General features: G+C 37.5%; 1 protein-coding gene across 2 annotated transcripts in view; it reads left to right on the top strand.

Annotated features, from left to right (window-relative positions):
- The window catches only part of HEATR5A (HEAT repeat containing 5A), a 134,084-nt gene that overhangs the window by 13,014 nt on the left and 104,088 nt on the right, over window positions 1-16,982 (top strand). For both annotated transcript variants that reach the window (XM_066277674.1, XM_066277673.1), the window contains exons 2-10: window positions 805-1,004; window positions 2,809-3,020; window positions 3,863-3,971; window positions 6,766-6,915; window positions 7,547-7,721; window positions 9,944-10,101; window positions 11,506-11,761; window positions 12,389-12,544; window positions 15,238-15,488. In XM_066277674.1, coding sequence (XP_066133771.1) covers window positions 879-1,004; window positions 2,809-3,020; window positions 3,863-3,971; window positions 6,766-6,915; window positions 7,547-7,721; window positions 9,944-10,101; window positions 11,506-11,761; window positions 12,389-12,544; window positions 15,238-15,488 — 1,593 coding nt within the window. In that variant the 5' untranslated portion in view covers window positions 805-878. The remainder of the gene's footprint in view (window positions 1-804; window positions 1,005-2,808; window positions 3,021-3,862; window positions 3,972-6,765; window positions 6,916-7,546; window positions 7,722-9,943; window positions 10,102-11,505; window positions 11,762-12,388; window positions 12,545-15,237; window positions 15,489-16,982) is intronic.

Genomic DNA, 16,982 nt, shown 5'->3' with positions numbered 1-16,982 from the left:
AGCATATATGTTCAGGAGATACTCATGAATTTAAAAGCAAAACAAAACTTCCTCTGTCTTTTGTTGATTATTTGCTACAACAAAGTGAAGTCTACATTGGATCTGGGACAGAGCAGATATGATCTTTATTGCTGCAATTTTTGGACAACATCCATACAAGTGCCTTCTAAAACAGGAGTTTACTTTCACAACAAGACTCACAGCGCTAAGAACACTATACTGGTTAAGATGGGACTTCTTCCTAAAACTGCTAGCCTCCAGCTACAACCAGTGTCTTTACTAAGCTGGGGGTACAGATACTAATGGGAAAATACTTTCTGTTCCTGATTTGGATCTCCAAGTAAATGATCGAATATGTATCTTGGCAAAGCTCCAAGGAGATGTCAAGTTTTAATGTAGAATCTAAGTGGGAGGTCTAGATATTTAGTCATTTGTTAATGTGCACCCATGACCTATTTTTATATCACAGTGAAAACCGAAAATCTAACACTTGAATAGTCTAACCTCAAAATTTTTCAGAATTTAATGGAATGTGTCTCTGTTTAGCAAGTTTTTGCATGAGTGTCAATAATGCTTCTCTTATTTTGCCTGTCTGCTCTCTAAATAAGGAGAATGAAGGATGGATATTGTGTGCCATTGTAAACAAGAGTTTAGTATTGGGCTATTCCCAATTTCACCCTAAAGCTGTTATAAAAGATGTCTCTCCATTTAATTACACTTTGTGTTCTTCTGTGGAAGATTTCCAGTATTATGATTGCCTTCCTTTTCACTCTTGTTTTAAAATGTTATTTTCCTCTATTACAGATTGTTTTCTTAGGTTTATTGGCTGACATTTAATGAGAACAATTGTGACCAGTTAGGAGAATTTTCTGCAAGGAATGGAATTAGCTCATAGCTTACTGCTGAATGAAGAAGCATACAATCAACTAGGTGAAGTTCAGAAGGCAGAGTTTATTTTTGATTGGTTGAGATATTTGGAGAAACTCTTGCTAGCAACCAGCAAGGTAGGTAAAATTGCAAAAACTGGTTTTTGTTTGGTTTTCCTTAAGTGCCTGATACTGTTTAGTTCCCTTGGTTTGTTTTTCTAGTTCTGTCCCAGAATAACCTAAATTAGTTTTCAAATACTAGACCTTATTAAGATTATATAATTAAATACTACATTTTAAACTATATTGTATTAAGTTTTATTTTCACTTTTTCTGCACCTTATGTACCTCCATATGCATGAAGCCCTTCAGTATAGTACTAAATAATGTCATGAGAGTTTCACTTTTAAAAAAGCTGTGAACTCTTTAATGGGCGAATCTTTGAGTAAACATACTCCCTTTCAAAAGCTTATGAAATGGGTACAAAAAAACCCCCAACTAATAATCACTCATACCCTTCATCTACATTCAGCAGTTGTTAATATTTTGCATATTTGACTGACCTATTAATTTACTGAGCCATGTGAGGTGGTACTTCTAAATTCTTCTGCATATCCTTGGCCACAGTGGATAGAGCACTGACCCGGAGTGCCAGGGTTGCTTGCTCATCCCCAGGTTGCCAGTTTGAGGCCTGGGTAGGGCTTGATTCTGGGGGTGCCAGCCCAACCCCCAGTCAGGGGACACAGGAGAAACAGTCAGTGGTACAATTAACTGAAACAAGGAGTTGATGCCTCTATGCTCCCTATCTCCCTTCCTCTTCCCTTTCTTCTCTTTTCCTCCCCCCTCCCTTTCTTCCCCCTCTCTTCCTCCTCACCCTCCTCTTTCTCCTCCCCTTTCTCTTTCTCCTCCCCCTTCTCTTTCTCCTCCCCTTCTCGTACTCTTCCCCCTCTCTTTCTCTTCCCTCTCTTTCTTCTCTCCCCTCTTTCTCCTCTGTCCTCTCTTTCTCCTCCCCCTCTCTGTTTCCTCCCCCTTTTCTTCTCTTTCTCCTCTCTCTGTCTCTGTTCCCATTTTCCTCTGTCTCACTGTTCATGGAGAATTTAACAAAAGAAAAATCTGTAAACTAAATTAACAAATATTTCACTGTGGAAGTTTACATCTTGGTGAATTGGTATTTATATCCATAAGCTTGCAAAAAGAAAATTGCACTAAACAACCATTACAGTGTCAGCTCCTATAATAGGTGGTAGATTGCTGCTTGTCATGCAGATATATGTGGGGTGTTATATATCTTAATAGCTCTTGTTGAAATACAAATTTAGCCTGACCAGGCGGTGGCACGGTGGATAGAGCTTCAGACTGGGATGCGGAGGACCAGGTTGAGCCAGCTTGAGCGTGGGCTCATCTGGTTTGAGCAGAGCTCACCAGCTTGGACCCAAGGTCACTGGCTTGAGCAAGGGGTTACTCAGTCTGCTGAAGGCCCGTGGTTGAGGCACATATGAGAAAGCAATCAATGAACAACTAAGGTGTTGCAGCGAAAAACTGATGATTGATGCTTCTCATCTCTCTGTTCCTGTCTGTCTGTCCCTATCTATCCGTCTCTCTGACTCTCTCTGTCTCTGTAAAAAAACAAAAAACAAATTTACTCTACCTTTCAGAGTTAAGAAGAAAGATATAGAAGAAATAGAGCCCTTGTCTTTGTTCACAGAGACTCCAATCTGTTGTGGTCCAAAATTTGTTTTGTGGAGATATCAGCTGGGCAACAGTAGTTTACCTGTTCCTGTGGTGTGATGAATGTGCCACCAATTTATTTGTAATTTTTAATCAAAACATTTTACACTTTTCTAGAGCCTTTTAGTTAGTTCTTAAATACATAGGGGAAGAATTAGAGGATTCCATGTAATTACATTGACATTGAATTGTTTTTTGTCACCTTACTTCCCAGAGTGATGTAAAAGAGAAACAGAAGACTCTTGTTGAACAGCTCCTGTCTTTGTTGAACAGTTCCCCAGGGCCTCCTACCCGGAAACTCCTTGCTAACAATCTAGGCATTCTTTATAGTATTGGAGACACATTCTCTGTCTATGCGACAATCGATAAATGTAATGATCTTATTCGTAGCAAAGATGATTCTCCAAGTTACCTTCCCACTAAACTGTAAGTTTAATATTAAAACTGCACATAAAACTAAATAGTGTATCCTTATGGTATCATTTTTATAAATGACTCAAACCACTTGATAATTATTTTCAAATTAAATACAAATTGTTTTACCATTTTAAAATCTAACTTTAAAAAAAATCTAACATGTTCCTATTGACTGAGAAAACATTCTTTTAAAAAATATTTTAGACATGTATGTAGTCTAGATTTGGAAATAAAAACTCACTAAAATTTTAGCAGTTGAATATTTAAGAATAAGATATTTTAAATTCTTCATGTTTTGGAAGTTCTTTTAGTTTATTAGTTCTTAATACTGAAAATTAATAGTAAATGTCAGAAAAATACTCTTCTTAGGTCTTAAAAAGAACAGCTTAGTCTCTTTCTCAATAGAATTTAGTTCATTTTATCACCTGTGCTTATAGGGAAGTTGATTTGCCATGTATAATTCCACAATAGTAATTTCATAGAAACTTTTGTTGATTTAAATTTTAGCTTATAACAGAATATATTTTCTGATCAAATGTTCAGACTTCAGACTTGAAAGCATTGTTTCTTGTTTTCCTTTTATCTTTAAGAGCATCTTTAATTATCTAATATGTAAAAAATTTGAGGGAATAGAATCTTCTTGGGCTGAGATTTAGATTAACTGAGGATATGTGTTTTTAAATTTTTGTTATTGAAAGCATTTTATACTCATGCATTAGAATTTAACAATGGAGTAGATTCTTGAAAATGTTATCCTTTAACAGTAAAATTAATCACCATTACATATTCTTAAGTTGTTTCTTTCTGTAATTTTTATTCACAACTAATGTCTAATTTAAATGTTGTTTCAGTGCTGCTGTGGTATGTTTGGGTTCCTTGTACAAGAAGTTGGGTAGAGTATTGGGTAACACCGTTACTGATACAGTGGGGAATATTCTTAAAGCTATGAAGAGTGCAGAGGTAAGTAACTACAAGTTCAACCACAGAATACAGTGGTAGTATTTTATAGACTTTTGCAGTTGTTTGAGCCGATAAAAGAGCTTTACTTATGACAAGCATACATAAGTATATGGAGAAATATATCCATAAGTGAGGTGTTGCTAGGTGATATACATGTATTTTATATATTGCTTTATTAGAATAATAATGCAATAATAGAATTTCTTGTCATCAGGCAAATCCAAATGGGCAAAACCTAAAGTTTATATTTGCTAGACCCATCTCTGCTTTCTCTGTTCCTATCACCTTTTCCATCTGATACTACTTCTCATCACCAAGGACCCAGATATATACTTGGTAACTTCTATATACTTGATAGATGGATTAGTATTGGACTAGCATCAGAAGCGGGTAAGGAATATAATCAGGTTGGGAAAGAGCGTGGAGGGCGTAAATATGACCAGGGTCTAGATGGCCTTCTAATTACCATGGGATTATACTCTCAGCCTTAGTCTTATCGATGTGTTGGCATCATTTACCACTGTGGAACATCTTTTGTTTTTGTAGCCGTCTCTTCATTTGCTTTCCAAGATACTGTAATCTCTTGCTAACTATAGCTTTACCAATCAGTTTGAAATGAAAGCATTTGTATGTTTTTATATAAAAATGTTTAAATCTCTCATTCTTAATATTCAAAGATAGCTCAGCATCTTTAACTGTAAAAACACCTCAGTTCCTGTTCTTACCTTACTTAGAAAAGTAGTATAGATGACAGCTTTGAAATAATTTATAAAAATGCTGGCTAACCAGACCAGGCGGTGGTACAGTGGATAGAGTGTCAGACTGGGACGTGGAGGACCCTGGTTCAAAACCCTGAGGTCTCTGGCTTGAGCGCAGGCTCACCAGCTTGAGTGCCAGTCGCTGGCTAGCACGTGGGATCATAGATGTGAACCCAAGGTCGCTGGCTTGAGCAAAGGGCCACTCGCTCTGCTGTCCCCTGGTCAAGGCACATGTGAGAAAGCAATCATTGAACAACTAAGGTGCTGCAATGAAGAATTGATCCTTCTCATCTCTCTCCCTTGTTCATCTGTCCCTTTCTGTCCCTCTCTCTGACTCTGTCAAAAAAAAAAAAAGAGAGAGAGAGAGAGACACTGGCTAGTTATACACATTTTTTTTTTCAATGTACCAAGATAAGACATTTGAAAACTCAGATGTAAAATACGTTAAATTTCAAGTAGCTGATTTAAGAATTTCAAGGAGAAGGGAAGTCCACAACATAAAACTGGAGAGAGCTGCTTTGCAACTCACTTCTTAGCAGTAGTTTCCTGAAGGATTGAAGAAAGTCATTCAGGAGAAGGAATTGTTAACATCTATAAACCCAGTTTTATTTAAAAGATGTCTGTAATAACTTCTTTTTACTGAGGTATGGCCACTTTAAACTTTTTTTTCTCTTAGTTTTTAGGCCCTGTGGTTAACAGAAAATTCCCCTTTAGGTCTTAGAAATGTTAAGTTATTGATAAGTATATTATTGCTTCACTTTTTTTCCCCAAGATTTTATTTTTTAATTTTAGAGAGAGAAGGGGGTGGATGAGGAACAGGAAGCATCAACTTGTAATAGTTGCTTCTCATATGTGCCTTGACCAGGCAAGCCCAGGGTTTTCGACCTAGCAACCTCAGCGTTCCAAGTCGATGCTTGCTTCACTGTGCCACCACAGGTCAGGCTGCTTCACCATGTTTTACCTTTATGATTTAGTTGATCAGGTAGCACATTTTGGAGATATCAAAAGGAATTCCCACCTTTCATACATACCCTCCAGTGATAAACAGCTTTTGAGATTGAGATAAAAGAAAGTTCAGAAGTTTCCCATTAGGACCCATTTTGCTATGTTCACTTCTAATTCATTACTATTGTGGTCCTTTGAACAAAAATAAATTAATAACATTACTATGAAAATGATTCTTGATGTTTACTTTTGCTTTTCTCCAATTTTACTTATCTTCAGTGGCCTTAACTTCCTGGGATATTGAAATTATTTGGAGCATTTAGTAAAACGTCAATAATACAAGCAGCTATTTCTTGAATATTTGTTATGTGCCAGGCTCTGTGGTGAATGTCTTCCCCACAGGGGCTTATTTACTTCTCACACTGGCTCTATGTCGTTCATCCTAACCTCATTTTATAGATGAAGAAATAAGAACAACTTCAGGTCAAACAGATACTAAGACTCAGACCCTAGTCTTTTTAAATCTAAAGCGTAGACTTCTTACCTCTGAGGTAAACTACTTGGACCAATAAACGATAAAAATATTAGTAGCAGTAGAATCTGTTGAACATTTATTTTAGGCAGTATTCTAAGCACTTTACATGAAGTAACTCTTTTGAGCCTCAGAACGACCTGAGAGGTGGGTACTGTCATCTGCATTTAACAGATAAAGAAGTAGGTGTGTGTTCAAGGCCATGTAGCTAGTAGGTGTCAAACCCTGCACTCTTCTATGTTACCTCATTTATAGCAACCATTTATTGGCTATTTACAACATGTAAGCTTTGTGCTAGGCATTTTTCCATACACTTTATTTAATCTTCACATCAACACTATGAAGTTTGTATTCTGTTGAAATGTGATATATACAGATAATACTTTCAGATAATAAATATTTTATAAAATAGCAACTATTAACATTTCTTGATGTCAGAATAGTCAAGATTAGTTAGTATGTACCAAAATCATGATTATTACTCTCATTTAGGAGATAAATTTTATTGTTTAATGCTATTCTTTATAGTATTCTTTAAATTTTTCTTTTCTCTTTGTAGTCTCAAGGTCGATATGAAATTATGCTGAGTCTGCAAAATATATTGAAAGGACTTGGAGCTGCTGCAGCGCCTTGTCACAGGGATGTTTATAAAGCTGCTAGATCCTGCTTAACAGATAGGTCCATGGCTGTTCGTTGTGCTGCTGCAAAGGTGAAATGGTCTAATAAGCAGAATTTCTAAAAATTAATACAATGTAAAGAAAATTAAATTAGTTTATTCCTACACAAAGACTAATAGCTTCCCATCATCTTAAAGCTGCAGCTTTGCTAATCAACTATCTCACTTTAACTTGAGGAAACTGAGACCCAGAGACTTATATGAATTTCCCAGGTCCATCAAGTAGTTAGCACACTAGATAATAAGTTCAAATGATCCGACTCAGTACTCCTACTCTACTAAGCTTTTTCTCTATAACTGTGTAAACTGAAATTTACTTGTAAAGTTTATATTGTTTGAAAGTGATTTGTTTTTATCCTACTTGATTAACATAATTGATTAGATATTATAGTAAAGCTGTTTGTGTTAGAATTACTGTCACCATTGCTTATAGTGAACAGACTAACTTTTCAGACGGTTTTACAGCGTCCTCCTCCCACACCATGTAGACATACTGCTTACGTGACTTCTAAGAAGTATTCATTTGTCCCTGTAATCATTGTTTAGAGACTTTTCATTTGTGTATTATTTTTATTAGATCTTGATTGTTTCTACAACGTGTATAGATCTGAACCTGACTTGTATATTTTGTTTTTTATTGATTTCTGTTTTTCCACTTGAGTAGTGTCTCCTCGAACTTCAGAATGAGGCCAGCTTTATGTGGAGTACAGATTTGGACAGTGTGGCTACACTATGTTTTAAGTCCTTTGAAGGTTCCAATTATGATGTGCGGATTTCAGTTTCAAAGCTACTAGGGACAGTGTTGGCTAAGGCTTTAATTTCCAAATATTCAGGAGCAGGTAAATTCATTTAATTATTTTCAGAATGTCTTTTGTAATTTTCTTCCCAATTGATTTAAACACACTTATTCTTTTCTCTCTTTTTATTTTTGTATTTTTCTGAAGTGGGAAGTGGGGAGGCAGAGAGACAGACTCCTGCATGGGCCAGACTGGGATCCACCTGGCAAGCCCACTAGGGGATGATGCTCTGCCCATCTGGGCCGTTGCTCTGTTGCAACCGAAGCCATTCTAGTGCCTGAGGCAGAGGCCATGGAGCCATCCTCAGTGCCCGGGCCAACTTTGCTCCAGTGGAGCCTTGGCTGTGGGAGGGGAAGAGAGAGACAGAGAGAAAGGAGAGGGGGAGAGATGGAGAAACAGATGGGCTGTTCTATGTGCCCTGGTTGGGAATCAAACCCAGCACTTCCACACGCTCTACCACTTAACCAACCGGCCAGGGACACTTACTCTTTTCTTAGCACAGAAGCCAAGTGACAGCTTATATCACTCCTCTGCTCAAGGTCCTCCACTGGCACGTCACTCACATCCTTATAAGGATCTACAAAGTCCTTTGTCTTCCACTCCCTCCCCATCTTTCACCCTGGCCTGTCTCCTGCTCGACCCCTCCACTGCTCCCTTCACATATCTCTGCTTGGCGTCACTGGGCATCATATCCGTCCTCAAGGCTCTTTTTCCTGAGCTATTTCTTCTGCTGGAGCACCTTTTCTCCAGATATCTGCATGCCTAATTCCCTCATTTATTACGGAATTATGTTCAGATGTCACCCTTCCAATGAACCATATCCTGACTACCTTATTTAAAAGCACGCTTCCCCTTTACCCCTACTGTTCCTTACTTGCTCTATTTTTTGCGTAGCTTTCAATCACTGTCTAACATACTATCTGCCTAGTTATATATTATATAAATATTTATTGTCTCTCCTTCCTAGAATTTATGTTCCATGAGGACATGGATTTTGTACTGTTCACTAAGGTTTCTCTCCCAAAGGCCAACTAGATTTTCCTTTGTTTCTACTGGTTATCTCCTCTTTAGGATAAGGAGTAGAATTTTTTCATATTCTTGATTAATGGATATTTATTTCTGTACTACATATGACTTGAATCAGTGACAAGGGTCAGAGATTGTGACCATTGTTTTTTAGAAAAATGAAAGGGAGAAAATAGATTTTTTTTAAAGGAGATACTATTCCCTAGATAGTCAGAAAGAGAAATTCCACTGTGTCAACTGAACACAAATTAATTTCTTGATTATTATAGCCTGAGGGCTGACTGAGAAGTTTTAGTAATATTTGGCTTAAATTTCTTCAGAGACTAGGGATATAACAAAAGTTGTACTTGCAGTTGAGAATTTTCAAAAGTAGGACACGGTGGTTACTTCATGTAAGTTTCATTGAAATTATAGAACATGTAGAAAAAATAAAATTATGATTTTGGCATTTTAATTGCTTTAAAAAAATTTTCAAAGCATGGTTTTGCATTTTCATTTATGGAGAACTAGGGCAGTTTATTTATGTTTTCCTTTATTTTAGTATACCGTTAGCCTTAACTTCTTTGAGGAAAAGAGAGTGGAAGTGTTATAGTCTCATGTCAACACATTAAAAAATCTAGAAAGACAAATAAAATAAATATCATTCAAAAATTTTCTTATCCAGAGGTAATAATTACTCTAAGGATTTTGGAGAACCTTTTTTTCCCAAACAACCTGACAGGTAAAAAAATGTATATATATATATAATTTTGTTTATTTTATCATGATTTATCAAAATTTATTTTTAGTCTCTAAAAGTGTCTTTCAGTTTTAACATGGCTATTGGTAAAACCATATATCATTTTTAAATTATTGCCAAATTTGAAAAATAATACTTTTTTATAATTGAGCATTAAGATTTCTAAAAAGTTAAAGTTTTCTCATATTGTAACCAAATATATATAATTTTAAATAAATGTCAATTTTCATAGATAAACTTTTTAAAAAAGAAAAGAGCATCATCTCAAAGTGGTGTGGACTTGAAGGGTCTGACTGACATGATACTTCGGAGTCTATTGTGATTTGATCTCCAAACGTTTATGTGACTTTGTGTATTAATGTGTATAATGTCCTGTAAGTTTTGCATTTTATTTGGATTTTTACTTTATTTTTGTTTCAGTTAACATTCTGATCAAGACCATGTATTAAAATTTAGTCTGCCAAATACAAATGATGTGTTTTGTTCTTTGTTATAACAGCCTCACGTCAAAGCATTCGCAGAGTATCTCTGGAGGAAGTTCTGGAATTGCTAGGAACAGGGTTTCTACGTGGGAGTTCAGGATTTCTTCGAGTCAGTGGTGATATGCTTAAAGGAACCAGTTCAGTCAGTAGGGATGTTCGTGTTGGAGTTACTCAGGTTTGAATCACAAATCAGCACCTAAAAGTAATTTTCACTGGCCTGTAATGAAAGTTTTAGGATCTGACTCCAGACAAAAGTGACACTATTCAAGATCATCACTTATACTTTGATATTTATAAGTAGATATGGTGAGGACAGAACATTTTTTAAAAACTAGATTACGAGTAAGAGAACCTTATTTACCATAGACAAAGCCAACTAGATAGGCTATTACACACAATGTTTTCAGTTCTTAATAATGGGATATTTTGTTTATTTCCTTTGAAACATGAGTATTTTGTTTATTTCTAGGCCTTGTGCTTTCATATATCTTGTGGTTTAACATGTTTTCCATTGTGTTTATGTGTGCGTATACAATTCAGGTTTAAGCTATAGATATATATTATTCAGCATGGACAATATAGTATTTTTATTTCACATGGTTTCAACTCCTAAGTAAATAATACAGTATGTTATAACTTATTGCTTACATTCTTAGTCTCTAAACAAAACCTAAAAAGCTAAACTCTGGGAAAAGTGCCTTAGAATAAAACAATACAGATGTCTCTACGTTTTTACTTTGAATTATCTTGTTTTCTAAATGCCATTATGGTTCAAGTGAACCTGTATTTCTTTGTATTCACATCTGTCCTCATTGTATGATATCAGACTTCATAAAAATGTAAAATGTCTCAGTAAAGTTGTAAACTGTGTGGTTTTAAAAAACAAATTACCGCCTGACCTGTGGTGGCGCAGTGGATAAAGCGTCGACCTGGAAATACTGAGGTTGCCGGTTCAAAACCCTGGGCTTGCCTGGTCAAGGCACATATGGGAGTTGATGCTTCTTGCTCCTCCCCCCCTTCTCTATAATAAATAAATAAAATCTTAAAAAAAAAAAAAAAACATAAAAAAAAATGTTTAAAAAAAAAAAAAACAAATTACATAAGAAAATCACTGTCTTTGTATCTCTGGAGTAAGATAAACCATTAACTTTCTTGAAAATAAAGAGCAATGATTTGTCACTATAAACTTACATGTTTCTAGAACTGAAATCCCTTTGAGTCCTGATGTTGGAACACAGTTAATTCTTACAATGTGTTCATATGTTTGATTTGGATTCTCTTGTTCAGAATGTGAAAGAGCTTCAATTCTTTATTCAGAGAAGCCACATACACATTCTGCATATTATCTGGCTATGGTGACTATTCTGAAACTTTTCAATCCGACAAATAAAACAGGCAGCAAACAAAAGACTGCAGACTTTAGTTTAGCTTAAACAAAAAAATAGTACAGTATTTATGCAGCTAAAATATCTATAAATGAGAAATTATAAAAAATATTCTGCATATTTCGTGGAAGAGAAAATATTAACATAGAATTGAAATGAATTCATTTTGAAGATAAAACTCCTTTGTTTTTTAGGCTTATGTGGTATTTATTTCAACACTAGGAGGAGCATGGCTGGAGAAAAATTTTGCTGCCTTTCTTTCTCACATTCTAAGCCTTGTGTCACAGTCACACCCTAAAGCCACCCAAGTTCAGATTGATGCTGTTTGCAGTCGGCGCTGTGTTTCCTTTATCCTTCGAGCTACTATAGGAGGTCTTCTTGGAGAGAAGGCTCAAATTGCTGCTGCCAAGGATCTTTGCCAGGCTATCTGGAAGTTAAAGAAAATTGTGGGTATGGATCTACTAAGACAGTCTGTTTTAACAGTACTAACTGAGTTGTCCCTAAGGAAAACCTAGATTGGTATATTGCTATATTACAAAAAACACTTTAATAATAGACATCCCTTGTTTCAGAGTAAAGTAGTCACTATACAGATGAGACATCAGTTATCTAACTTGGTAATAACTATGATATATATGTACAGATCTTAAAGGCTAGTGATAATAGCCTTCCTCAGAATTCATGGTCTTCATACAGAAGTTGATATGTTGTTTTTGAATCAATTACTTGTACTTTATCTCAGATCCTGTGCTGTTTTAACTCAGCTCTGCTCATCTTGTGTATCAATACAATTGGAATATTTTTTCATTTTTCACTAGTTCTCCCTTTCTGTGTTACTTGCTAAAGGAGTAGTAAGGGAACTATGGTCAGGTTGCTTGAACTGATTCGATATATTAGTTTAATTCTTTACTAGTACAAGTCCCCTTTTTAGTGTTTCATTTACTGCTGTAAAGGTCTCATATAGATCAAGTGCAGGTATTAATTTTTGCTTTTATACTTTTTCACTTGTAACACTCAACCCCTATAATCTATTTTAATGAAGCATTGTTACATAATTAATTCTTATACTTCTACCAGATGCTGTGATGAATGACGGTAATTTGGAAACCCGGCTTGGCTCCACAGATGTAGCAGCCAGCCAACACATGCTGGTGTGTGCTTTGCAAGAACTTGGAAATCTCATCCACAGTCTCGGCACCACTGCTGCGCCTTTGCTGCAGGATTCGAGTGCAGGTATCATCTGAGTACCTTGATTTTACTTTTACTCTAGACAGCTTTTTTTTTCATTTTTTAAATTTTTTAAATTTTATTTATTTTAGAGAGGAAAGGAGAGAGAATTTAGAGAGAGGGAAGGAGAAAGAGAGAAACATCCATATGTTGTTTCACTTATTTATGCATTCACTGGTCAGCTCGTGTGTGTTCCCTGACTGGGGATGGAACCCACAACCCTGACACATCAGGATGACGCTCCAGCCAACTGAGCTACCCAGCTAGGCAGGGGTAGACAACTTTTTTCCAAGGAAGGAAATTTCCCTCATATAGCTCATATTTTATAGATTCCTCATTTCTAATAGATTTTTAGAGACATTTTATGAAATGCATAGACTCAAGATTATTAAAAATATGTATATATTTGAGGGGGGGTTTGCTTTTGCTATTAAAGATTATTCTCTACATCTCTCCTGCTGCCCCAGCACCCTCCCCTTTCTGGGGATATTTAAGATAATGGAAAAATAGAGAAGTAAACCTCAATTCTTATCTCATAAGCTATGAAGACAACAAATTCACTTCCTTTAAGTTCTTGCAAGCAACCTCTGTTTTCTTTCTCTTTTTGTAAATTAATAACTGTGAAAGATAATTCACACTACACAAAGTTCACTCTTTTAAAGTGTACAGTTCAGTAGTTCTAGTATGTTTAACATTGTACAACTACCACCACCATCTAATTTCAGATTTTTTTTTTTTTCAGAGACAGAGGGACAGACAGGGACAGACAGACAGGAACGGAGAGAGATGAGAAGCATCAATCATTAGTTTTTGTGGGTTTTTTTTCGTTGCACATTGCAACACCTTAGTTGTTCATTGATTGCTTTCTCATATGTGCCTTGACTGCGGGCCTTCAGCAGACTGAGTAACCCCTTGCTCGAGCCAGCGACCTTGGGTCCAAGCTGGTGAGTTTTTGCTCAAACCAGATGAGCCCGTGCTCAAGCCTGAGACCTCGGGGTATCGATCTTGGGTCCTCGGCATCCCAGTCTAACGCTCTATCCACTGCGCCACCGCCTGGTCAGGCCAGAATGTTTTTCATCCCAAGAAGCCCCGCACCCAATTAGCAGTCACTGTGTTTCCCTTTCCCTTAGCCCTTAATCACTTACCTGCTTTCTGTCTCTAAAGATTTGCCTATTTGGACACTTCGTATTGTGACTGGCTTTTATTTAATCACTTTTGAAAATTATTTTTAATGGCTTCCGTTCTTTGTGATACCCATTTCCTGTGGACTGAAGCTTTACATTATATTTTGTCTGTATTTATCCCAGGATAAATATATATTATTTAAGTAACATTCGACATGAACTATTATATGTTTTCATGAAAATGTATGTTGAATTATCACATATGTAGACATTTTTTCTTACTGGTAGTGCTACTCCACTGTTCTCATAGTTGGTTAGTAGTACATTGAGGACCTAGGAAATCTTTGAGTTTAACATTTTGTTTTCATATAAGAGCAATATGGTAGATAGGAAGTATACCAACTACATCTATTAATGTGCCAGAGGGATTTTTTTTTAAGGAGGATGGAGCATGGTGTAACATTTCTTCTTAAGGTACTTTTGTCTTTTGTTACTTACTGATAATTTTTAACTGCTAGAACTATTACTAATGATAATTTTTTTTTTTTTTTTTTTTATTTTTCTGAAACTGGAAACAGGGAGAGACAGTCAGACAGACTCCCGCATGCGCCCGACCGGGATCCACCCGGCATGCCCACCATGGGGCTACGCTCTGCCCACCAGGGGGCAATGCTCTGCCCATCCTGGGCGTCGCTATGTTGCGACCAGAGCCACTCTAGCGCCTGAGGCAGAGGCCACAGAGCCATCCCCAGCGCCCGGGCCATCTTTGCTCCAATGGAGCCTCGGCTGCCGGAGGGGAAGAGAGAGACAGAGAGGAAGGCGCGGCGGAGGGGTGGAGAAGCAAATGGGCGCTTCTCCTGTGTGCCCTGGCCAGGAATCGAACCCGGGTCCTCCGCACGCTAGGCTGACGCTCTACCGCTGAGCCAACCGGCCAGGGCTCTAATGATAATTTTTAATGGATAATGATCTTGAGCCTGATCTGTGGTGGAGCAGTAGATAAAGTATCGACCTGAAATGGTCTCTGGTTCAAAACCCAGGACTTGCCTGGTCAGAGCACAATAAGAGAAGCAACTACATGTTACGAATTGAAGCTCCTCACTCCTCTCTGTCCCCTGTTTCTCTCTCTCTCTTCTCTAAAAAAAAATTAAAGATTTTATTTATTGATTTTTTTTAGAGAAAGGGGAGATGGAGGAGCATGAAGCATCAACTAGTAGTTTTGACCTCAGCATTCTAGTCAACACTTTATCCATGAGCCACCACAAGTCAGGCAATAAATAAAATCTTAAAAAGAAAATGATCTCAAGATAAAGTAAGCAGAACGTTGGCTTATTTGAGAAATACAGTTTTTCTTTTGTGTACTTTTAATTTAAGCCAGTTTTCATGTGATATATTAGAAGAAATAATTCTTAGATACAAAAAATTAGTTTCAATTATGTATTTTTGAATTCAGATTTAGCTTTTGATAAAGGTAATGTGTACTTTATCCATGTGACTATTCCTTTGACTCTCTTAATTGCTAAGTGAGTTTATCTGTGTAGCTAAGAAAGACATCATTTGTTTTTTCTGCCCTTCCAGGTATTCTTGACAGTGTTATTGCAGTTACTCTTCATCCTAGCTTTTCTGTGCGACTGGCAGCAGCCTGGTGTTTGCGCTGCATTGCTGTGGCGTCCCCTGCTTACCTAACGCCTCTCTTAGATCGTTGTCTTGAAAGGCTTACTGTACTGAAGTCTTCACCTGAAGCCGTGACGGGCTTCAGTTTTGCTGTGGCAGCTTTGTTGGGAGCAGTGAAACATTGTCCTTTAGGAATTCCTCACGGAAAGGGCAAGGTAATGATTTCATTTTCCGCATACAATAATGACTTTGTAAGTTTTTCCTAAAAACATTCTAGTCGTCTTATGTATCACCCAGTCACAGTCACGTAGGACAGATTTCTCAGCAATCAGCTATACTGCTTCAGTTTTTTTTTTGTTATTGTTGTTGTTTTTTTCCATTTTTCTGAAGCTGGAAACAGGGAGAGACAGTCAGACAGACTCCCGCATGCGCCCGACCGGGATCCACCCGGCACGCCCACCAGGGGCGACGCTCTGCCCACCAGGGGGCGATGCTCTGCCCATCCTGGGCGTCGCCATATTGCGACCAGAGCCACTCTAGCGCCTGAGGCAGAGGCCACAGAGCCATCCCCAGCGCCCGGGCCATCTTTGCTCCAATGGAGCCTTGGCTGCGGGAGGGGAAGAGAGAGACAGAGAGGAAAGCGCGGCGGAGGGGTGGAGAAGCAAATGGGCGCTTCTCCTGTGTGCCCTGGCCAGGAATCGAACCCGGGTCCTCCGCACGCTAGGCCGACGCTCTACCGCTGAGCCAACCGGCCAGGGCTATACTGCTTCAGTTTTAAATATTATAAACATAATTACTGTGAAAAAAGAGAGTTGGTTAAATAATGTTTTATCCGCACTCAAACAGGAGTGCTTATTGTGAAAGTATCTCCATTTAGTAAAGGAATTTGTTCGTAAAGGCATTTAAAATTGGCCTGACCTGTGGTGGTGCAGTGGATAAAGCATCGACCTGTAAATGCTGAGGTCGCCGGTTCGAAACCCTGGGCTTGCCTGGTCAAGGCACATATGGGAGTTGATGCTTCCTGCTCCTCCCCCCCTTCTCTCTCTGTATCTCTCCTCTTTCTCTCCCTCTTTCTCTCCTTTCTAAAATGAATAAATAAAAAACAAATAAAAGGCATTTAAAATTGCATTGTAATAAAGAGAGCTGCAAAAGAAATCTTAAACTTTAATAATTTTATAGTTTGTGTTATTATTGGTGATGTTGTTTTGAAATTAAATATAGTTAAAGTAGATACTTCATGTTCTTAGGAACCAATATTTTCCATATTAAAAAAAGAGCTACAGCTGTAGAATCAAGAAAGTTAAGTAAAAGCTCATATATTAAATTTTGAATTGAAAATATTACTATGAACTTACAATTTCCTCTTTTTAAAAACACTTCTGTCCTCTGTCGAGTGAAAATACCTAAGAGCAATGACAACCAAGTAGCAGGGACGACCCTTAGTGCCCAAGTTATGGCTCTCAATCCCATTTCCAACAGAGGAACAAGAGCTTCATAGAGGAGTAGCTGGTTCCCGGTGTGCAGCAGGAAATGTATAGTATAAGCCTAGACTATCTGGTCATGCCAAAAAGCAAGGCAGTCATTACTTAGAGCAGGGTCCCCAGCCCCCGGGCCGCGGACCAGTACCAGTCCGTGGGCCATTTGGTACCAGTCCACAGAGAAAGAATAAATAACTTACATTATTTCTGTTTTATTTATATTTAAGTCTG

The sequence above is a fragment of the Saccopteryx bilineata genome, chromosome 4 (assembly GCF_036850765.1).
Source record: "Saccopteryx bilineata isolate mSacBil1 chromosome 4, mSacBil1_pri_phased_curated, whole genome shotgun sequence".
NCBI lineage: Eukaryota > Metazoa > Chordata > Mammalia > Chiroptera > Emballonuridae > Saccopteryx > Saccopteryx bilineata.
The sequence above is the reverse complement of the archived record's forward strand: the minus strand, read 5'-3'. Positions and strand labels throughout refer to the sequence as shown.